Source organism: Malaya genurostris, chromosome 2, assembly GCF_030247185.1.
Source record: "Malaya genurostris strain Urasoe2022 chromosome 2, Malgen_1.1, whole genome shotgun sequence".
In the NCBI taxonomy this organism is placed as follows: domain Eukaryota; kingdom Metazoa; phylum Arthropoda; class Insecta; order Diptera; family Culicidae; genus Malaya; species Malaya genurostris.
Window position 1 is genome coordinate 342,746,659 of NC_080571.1, and position 8,965 is coordinate 342,755,623.

At 35.4% G+C, this 8,965-nt stretch overlaps 1 protein-coding gene across 1 annotated transcript; it reads left to right on the top strand.

Moving 5' to 3' along the window:
• The first annotated feature begins 1,418 nt into the window (after positions 1-1,418).
• Positions 1,419-3,189, top strand: LOC131428009 (metallophosphoesterase 1 homolog). The gene is made up of 4 exons (XM_058591644.1): positions 1,419-1,692; positions 1,756-2,059; positions 2,122-2,654; positions 2,719-3,189. The coding sequence occupies exons 1-4, from the start codon at positions 1,597-1,599 to the stop codon at positions 2,905-2,907; spliced, it is 1,122 nt and encodes a 373-aa protein (XP_058447627.1). The 5' UTR covers positions 1,419-1,596; the 3' UTR covers positions 2,908-3,189.
• The last annotated feature ends 5,776 nt before the right edge of the window (positions 3,190-8,965 follow it).

Consider the following 8,965-nt stretch of genomic DNA (forward strand, 5'->3'; position numbering starts at 1 on the left):
TTCTAAACCTGAATTCTGAGAATAAATTCTGGAACTCGAATTTGGCGCCGAATTCAGTTCCTTAATTTAGGTTTAGAATACAATTCAGAATAAAGTTCTAGAATTGATTCTGCAAATGAGTTCAATTCCTGAGTTCTAGATACCCGGATTTCGAAACTGAATTTTGCAACTGAAAAGCAAAGCCTTGGTATTACATTTCTGTAGTGGAATTTGACATTCTGTTTCAATAGACTTCGCAGCCAATTTAGAGTGCACAGAACCATTGCATGACTGGTGCTACGATTCTCCTGACACTATGAATCCTTCCAGGTCAGGGCTCGAACATACGACAACTGAACCAGTCCGAAATTAATTCTGTAATACATGGCTGACAAACCGTTGGTAACATCGGATAAATTTCACGAATCGGTTCTCTTCAGAACCATCAAAATATTCCCAAAGAACTATGCAAAGTTTTCCTCCATTGGTGTACATCTATAAAAAAAAACAACAACTAAATCATTGTTTGTGTGGTAGGACTTGTTTGTTACCAATAAGTCATATTTTAGTGTTGATACCGTTACAATCATGAAGCCAAGTGATAAAATTAGCTAAATTTACACAGAAAACTAATACGAACGATTGTTTATATTCAGAAGCGTGAAAGAAGCATGTTAGTTTTATTCGAATTCACACCCATCTGCATTTTTTTTAAACTGACTTTGAAATTTAATCTGACATCCCTGATGTGAGGAGAAAAAAGCTTCGGTCGATATTTTTAGCGCTAGAGTTTTAAAATACATAACATTTGCAATTGAGCAATTTGACGTCTCTGTTACTCACACCGATGCAGAGTGCGCAGATCTATTCATATACGAAATTGGAATGTGTGCGAGCCGAAGTCAAAGTTTGTTGTGGGTTCAATTTTACACTGAGGTAAAACATTTTTGACTCATAATCATACACTGCGAAAAATGCATATAGAATTTCGTAAGCTATGAACTAATGAACCAAGTACAAGACAGTTCCATTGCGTGATATAGAGTTTCATGAACGATTTTATGTCTTTCTCAACTGTTCTCTTGGCATTGCAGTGTTTTTTATTGCATATATGTCTTCAATAATTGGCACGATGCGGCTCGACAAAATTCACTGGGTTATTTCGACAAACTCACACTAGCATTAACCTTTCAACTGCTGAGAATACTCCCACCAACACATTCGCACGTGGGTTGGACTATAGTTGGAAACATGTCGGATGGTTATTTTGGTGAGGATTATCACAGTAACTTTTGTTTATGGCTTGATTACACATTGGGCTCGCCCCTCGGAGTGTAAATCCCAAAGGGATAGTGATGAATGACTGATTGAAATATACAAGTGTAGTACTAGACTATCTGATTTGTTTTGATATTATCTTGCCATTCGTTCCGGAATGAAAAGCTGTGAGATAAGGCAAGTGCACAGCTGTACGAGTTGAAATGTGAATACCGTTCCAGAAGGAAGCAGAATAGTTATTTGAGAGTGATCTTTTATTTTGTTTATCATTCGATACAACTCCTGCTGGGCAGCAGGTTGGTGTAGTAAGTGATAAGATCGATCCTGAAATTATACGAGATGAAAATACGAAATCTATTGCTTCGCATTTTCATCGGCGCAGTTTGTTTGTTGGTATTCAATGAGTTCTTCGTATATTATCTTGTGTTATTGAACGTATGTTTTGGATGCCTGATAAAGTGTTCGATAGAAAAATTGAGATTTGTTTTATCTCCACAGTGCCAATGGCCAACAAAACCAATACCAATCAATGGACTTGAACCGGTTAAGGTCATGCTGCTTGCAGATGTCCATTTATTAGGTCCAGTCCACGGTCACTGGTTTGATAAACTTCGACGCGAATGGCAAATGCATCGAACGTTCCAGTCTGCAATGACTCTGTTCCGTCCGGAAGTGGTTTTCATTCTAGGGGATATCTTCGACGAGGGAAACTGGGTTAATCAGAAAGAATTTGAGGCGTACGTGGATCGATTCAGAAAACTGTTCCACACACCCACGGGGACTCAGTTGCACAGTGTTGTTGGTTTGTGGAATTCAACTATCTTTCAGGGATAAAGCATCTAACTGAAGAATCTTTGGTTTTAGGTAATCACGATATCGGATTTCACTATGCCACGCATCCATATTTGGTGCAACGTTTCGAGAAGACTTTTAATCACACCGGCGTGACATTGAACAGTATCCGGGGAGTAAATTTTGTCACAATTAATTCAATTGCTATGGAAGGGGACGGATGCCAACTGTGCGAAACAGCAGAAAAGGAACTGAGGGCGATTTCGACTATTTTTAAATGTGGTCGTGGCATTGGCCAATGTAAAAACGTACCGAAATTGGCAGAATACAGTCAGCCGGTTGTATTGCAACATTTCCCGATGTACCGGGATTCGGATAAAGACTGCAATGAGCACGATTCTCCGGAAATTGAACTGTACCGGGAACGATGGGAAGTGATCTCGAAAGAATCTACGGATTTAATCGGAGAACTTCTTGGTCCACGGTTAGCGTTCAGTGGTCATTCGCACCACTATTGCCACGTAGCTAAGAATCGCCTGGGAATCGAGGAATATACCTTACCCTCGTTCAGTTGGCGGAACAAGGATAATCCCAGTTTCATTTTGGTGAGTTTTGCATACAAAAGTGTAATATATGACATTACCTATTTGCTATCTCCTTTTACGACAGGCTCAAATTTCACTCTCGGATTACACCGTTGCTCGCTGTCAGATGCCAGTGGAAAGCACAATCATCAACATCTACTTAGTGGGTGGAATTGTGCTCGTACTAAGTTCAATCCTGCGATTAGGAGGGTTTTTGGCTCAAGTGAGAATATTTCCGCGATCCCGTCGCGAGTACAAGAAACTCGTGGAATAAGAAAAAATAACCTAGGTTTGGCTCGTCAAACCATTGTCAACAAACCGACTGTTCAGGACTTGTGAAGCTGAAAGGTTTCCAATATGTGAAGTTGCTGAGAGCAGACGTCATACTTTTTTGCAGTCTGAACGTCTTTTAGCTGTAATGTAACTATGATAGGCTACAGTTTAAAGTTAGTAGATATCGTTTTTTAAGGTAGGCTAATCGTGTTTTAGAATAACATTTAAGGATGAAAAATACTTAATATGCAAGTTAATAAATATATAACAATATTAAAACCTATTTTGTGTTGAATTTTATTACAAGTGTAACATGAACGGCTTTACATTGAATGAATGCGAAACATTATTCCATAGATCAACGTGAGGAAGATCTACTAAATTTTAAATTTCAATGGCAGAATTTGTTGTTTCAAACAATCTTCTTTCTAGAGCTTCGAGTTATTAGTGGTTTTACAGTTGCAAACCGCTGACCAAATCAAAAAAAAAATCCTTGTAAATTTATCAGCAAGGGCAGCCACATATTTCTCACCCGAAACTTTTCACAAGAGCGGATCGAACTACAGAACCTGTTTTTGCCAAATTTTTCATTCCCATTTTCATAGTATTACGTTTCGTAGCATTAGTTTTTAAACTCACAAATAATTGTAACGATCGATTGATTCTTCAAAAATAAATAAAAAAGCAATGAGCGACACTCCAGTGCTCCATGATGGAAAACTACTAGACGAAAATAAACCTTCATTATTCTACTTTCCGATGGTTTCTCCCTTACTTGTTTGGTTCCAGTGTAACCGGAGAACAAAATGTGTCAGGTTCTTTTGCCTAACCCTGTATTACCTGATGCTGGAGACGTAACTGAGTGCTAATTTTACTTGATTTTTCTAACTTTGTTCGGAGTACCAAACGAAAAAAAAATGCTGTTACAGCTGATTGTTGAAATAAACTGCCTATTTATTTCTTATCAACAAAAGTTGAGTTGAATAGCTATGTTGATTCAATTCTAATTTATCTCTATGTTAAGAAAAAAATTGATTTCTTTTATCAATATTCTTATTATTATAATGATACAACAAGGTCTATTGTTTAAATGAATCGTATCAATTTTGTTTCTTTAAAACCCGAGATATTTTTTCACCTGTGAATGAACAGATAAGTTCGTACGGGTTTCAAAAAGTGATATTTCATCTGCTCATTTCTTCGTCTTGGGGAATTTCAACAATCCAAGCGTAAGTATTGATCATTAATAAAATTAGAAACTTCGTAATATTACATAACACGTTTCCTTTACAAAAAATATTGTTTGAAGAATATCTCTATTTTGACCGAGCTGCAAGGGCATCGAGTCATTGGAAACTATAAAAACTAAAAGAGCAGGACTGGATTGTGGTTTGTAAATAATTCGAGTTTAATAAATGTAAGAATTGGAATAATAAATAAAAATAAATTGAAAAAATGTCTCTAAAACAACCCTCCAAATTATTTTAATCTTAGAAACTGTTTATAAATTAAAAGTGCTATGAATATTCATTTTATCTAAAATTTAAACTTATTTTGCAAGTTATATTTACTATGAAATTGTTTGTCAAAAATTGACAGGAATGCGCAAATGAAATATTTGTTATTTTTATCAAAATATTAATTGATATAAACTATAATTCACCGAGACAAATCAAATATCTAGTTTTGTAGTTTCAAGCAACAATATATGCTATATTAAACCGATTTTTCTTTTTACAATATTTTTATCTTCGAGTACTAGAAATTTAACAATTCTTGGGATATGCGTACTGTTTTATCTTAGTGAACGGATCTTTTGATTAACAACGCTGTTTTAATTTATTAGCGAATAGTTGTGGCTTTCTAATTGAAAAATCAGATTCTCCATTGGAACGGAAGCTTTACAAAATATGCTACCTGTGCGATCTTATCTCAGTTAACTCATCTGGATTCTGGATTCGGAATTCAGTATGATTTCCAAATAAATTCCGAATCAGATGCAACAACCGATCTGAGTCGGAGCCGGTTGTTGCATCTGATTCGGAATCCATTTGAAAATCATACTGAATTCTAAACCGTACTTCAGACGAGTTAACTGGGACATTGATATGGCATAAAACCACGACGAATTTACTTTGTTTCATTTGTATAGAAAAAGAGCGGGAAAAACCATATACATGTAAACATTAAGTATTCGTTTTTGACATTTCTGTGCATAATTTTTGAATCAATACTAAGGACAGTGAAATTTTAAAATTTTTAATGTTCATTCAACATAAAAAAAAGTTGGAGCTCCCCATAAGTTAAATATCGGTATACTGTTTATACAGTCAAATTTTTAATGGAATATATTGAGGAAACGGTTATATTTTTTTAATTTGGGAAGCAATTTGTACAGAAGAATAAATTTGTGTTGTCTTCCTGAATAACAAGCGGTATCTTGACGATTCAAAATACTTATTTTGCAAATACGCGTTGGTGGTGAGATCTTATTATTTGCTCACTGAAAATGTAGCCCGGTCAAAATTTTCTTATTCATAGTTGGACACAGACTAATGCAGATAAATTTTTGAGTCAGAGACAGATTTTTGAAAATATAACATGGCAACTCTGGTTGGGTACCTGATCGATAGCTTAGCGTCTTTCGTTGAAACAATGTGAATCTTCAAGTTTGTCGGTCATGCTGCGGTCCGGCAGAATGGTTGTAAGTCCAGTAGCCTGGCAGCTATTTTAGGCCCGACGCTAGCAGGCGAGGCCCGTGCAGGTGGTTACCCTACTTGGATGTCAGCGAGCTGCATTTGATTCAAATTCAATTGAGGAGTTAGAAACTTTGCAAGCGTATGAGTAATGTAAACAATGTGTGCGTAAAAACAAATTCCTGTGCTTATTTTCCTGAATTAAATACAATAAATCTTCCATATGGTTGAAAAACAAACAATTCAGTTCTTGCTGCTTAGAATTGCAATTCAAGAAAAGTGAAATTTTAGTCTAAAACTTTTCCGTTTTTCTGAAAACTGCTCGAGAAAAATTATTTCAGTTTCTACTTACTTTCGAACGAATACATTTCTATATGGATTTTCTCTTGAAAACATTATTGCGGACTAAAGATTTACGTACCTTCTATTAGTAATCGCACGAAATAGGAACATTTAATTTAACACGAGAAATGCAATGGATATGGAAGGTTGGCGTAAAACTGCTTTTTTCACCAGAAAATGTTTAGTTTTGTTTATTTTGTGTAGCGCGATTTTATACAAACACATTGAAGCAATGTAGCTAACTTTTTTTGTTAGCAGGGAGTTAAAATCTACATTCATACAATGTAAGCAATTTTCCACCAAGCATTGATGAAAAATTGATCAAAACTGATATTTCATCCAAAAAGTCAGACTTAATATTTGTTTGAGAATAAACTATTGCTAAGAAGATTGTTTCAACCCTCCGTCTGACTGATGGGTCCTTTTTCGTTTTTTACTATCAATTTTACATATTTATAATACATACAAAAATAAATATTTATATTAATACACATCTAATTTACACCGAAATATGTAAAAAATACACGTAAATGAGTAGGTGTCTGGCCAGACCCATCAGTTAGACCGAAGGTATTAAAATATCAGTCAGACGGAGGGTTAAACTCTATTGTTCAATCCACTTTGAAAAACTGGTTGCACTGCATATATAAGTTTATAGATAATGCCAAATAAAAAGTACGTAATACACAAATTACCAACACAAGTAAACTTGGTTTACATTTGACACTTAAAGTACAAAAATAAAAAGGCGGAAGAGTAATCTCACATACATAACTGGAGGACGATTAAGAATGATAATCTTTCGTATTAGTTGATTGTGTGAATTTCGCAGCTTTTACTGCTTCGCTTCTAGAATTGTAACGGTGCATTTATACTAAAAATTGACTTATTGGTGACGAATGTTTTCTACCTCACAATTAAATAACGCGGAACAAATGATTATTTTATTTCGGTTTTGCGTATTTCAGTTAACGAAACTATCAAAATGATGTACGGGACTCATTTCTGGCATTCAACACTGCCAAATTGGTCGAATTCTCTACAAGACTAAACACTGTTTGGAGGATTTTTCTCGAACACGAAGCAGTCTAATACCGTTTTCGTTTATTGATCAGAGCAGCCCGAAAGCTGACCCAGAGTCGCCCAAACAACGTTTGATATGTTTGTTTTAGCAACCTGAGGTCGCTCTAGATCGGACTCCAATCGCGCAGTTTCGCTCTGAAAATTTTCTCGGTCGCACCACGCATCCACGTACCACGTGTTCGTTTTACTCGGAGTCAGAGTCGCCCGCGTCTAGGTTCAAAAACGAAAACGGTATAATGCTGGCCTACTTCGCACTCGAATTGCGCACTGCGAAAAGTGCACAAAGTTAATAAGATCATTCTAGATTTGCACTCTAAACCAATGATTTCTATTTCCGATTTGCACAAAAGCAATCTTTACAGTACTTTAGATAACATTTGGAGTCATTAGAAGGGCTGATTCTGTATAATGTTCCCCATCGTTGTCCACTTTTCGTTGTATTATCCTCCAACGCAAAAAACTAGCAGCATCAGAATGACGCAATCGATCTTCTTTGAAAAAAAAAATTGCGAGCGTCCCACAATTTATTCAATACTGAACTGAATTCTAGATTTTGGAACTGGAACTGAGCTCAGGATCAACAACAACCGTATTAGTTTTATTTATTATAAACCAGAGCTATTTTTGCAACCGTGAATGAATGGAAAGGGTTTTTACGCATTTCTATTTTTTTTGAGCCTGTTCAACTATCCAAGCCTAAGTGTTGATGATTAATAACAATAGAAACTGCATAAAATTCCATAACACGTTTTCTTCACAACAAATATTTGATGAAGGTTGTCTCAGTCTTGACTGGACTGAAAAGACACCGAATCATTGGATACTATAAAAAGTAATATACCAGGGCTTGATTGTGGTATGTAATCATTAGGAATATTATAAATGTGAAGAATTGGAATTTCTTACTAATATATGAATCGACGAAAAATGTACCAAAGCAAGCCTTCAAATTATTCAGAAAGAAATCATTTTACTCTGAATGAATGATTTTCGCAAACAAAAGCGTAAGTTGAAATACTAAACGTTTTAAGTTAACATCTTATTATTCATTTCAACTGCCAAGTTTATAAATTCAAAGCACTACAAATATTACCTTTAGCCCTTGGCATCTTAGAGCTTAAAGTGACCATGGAAGCGAGCCATAAATGGCAACCAAGAAACCACCTACGCTCTTACTCCACCTTCCGTTATTTTGCCCTGCTCTAGATGTAAACGAACCATGAAAAACATTTTTTCTACGCGTAGGGGTAAATATGTTCCGTAGAACTGCTACTGCAATTTGGTAACATAATCACTCATCGTATTGATATATGTTTACGATAAACTATCAACTCTGAAGAATGATTTGTGCAAAACTTTTTCGGACCTTCATTAGAAGGTTTCTTCTTAGAATGTTATTATTTTTCACTCACCTCAAGATTTCAACTGCTGCTTATAGCTCTGTGACATAAGTGAGCTTTATGAAACACTTTTGAGTTGTTCTTCACCGGTAAACTTATCCTCAGATCTAAACATTTTATTATAAAACCTTCGAATAACTCACAGTTCTGGTTTTGAAAATTTTCCAAAAATCCACGATAAAAAGTTTGCCGGCCTGCTTTAGTATTGATAATACCACCCTTTTATATTGGCAGTGATGCCATACATAATTAGAGAAAAAAAAACCTTGCAATGCGCTAAAAATTGCATTATTTTCAATTAGTCGCTCATTGATATAGTTAAAATTACGGATCAAAACTACTTTCGTACGTCACCATCTAAAATTTCAATATTTTTTTTTAAAAAACGATAACATTTCTCTTATTTCCATTTCAAACATTGCTTCCTCTCCAAGTTATCCGCAACCCTGTTGTCTTATTTACCGTCGCTATGGAATGCAAAAAATAAACAAGCAGTTCAAGTATTGCAATCTTTTCAAAATGCCTCGTCCATCTAAGA

What these genes read in the sequence shown, in the direction of transcription:
- LOC131428009 (XM_058591644.1), top strand. Translation starts at nt 1,597, where the DNA reads ATGAAAATACGAAATCTATTGCTTCGCATTTTCATCGGCGCAGTTTGT. An exon ending in TCAGTTGCACAGTGTTGTTG is followed by an intron (nt 2,060 to 2,121) that starts GTTTGTGGAATT and finishes CTTTGGTTTTAG; the next exon opens with GTAATCACGATATCGGATTT. An exon ending in ATAATCCCAGTTTCATTTTG is followed by an intron (nt 2,655 to 2,718) that starts GTGAGTTTTGCA and finishes CTTTTACGACAG; the next exon opens with GCTCAAATTTCACTCTCGGA.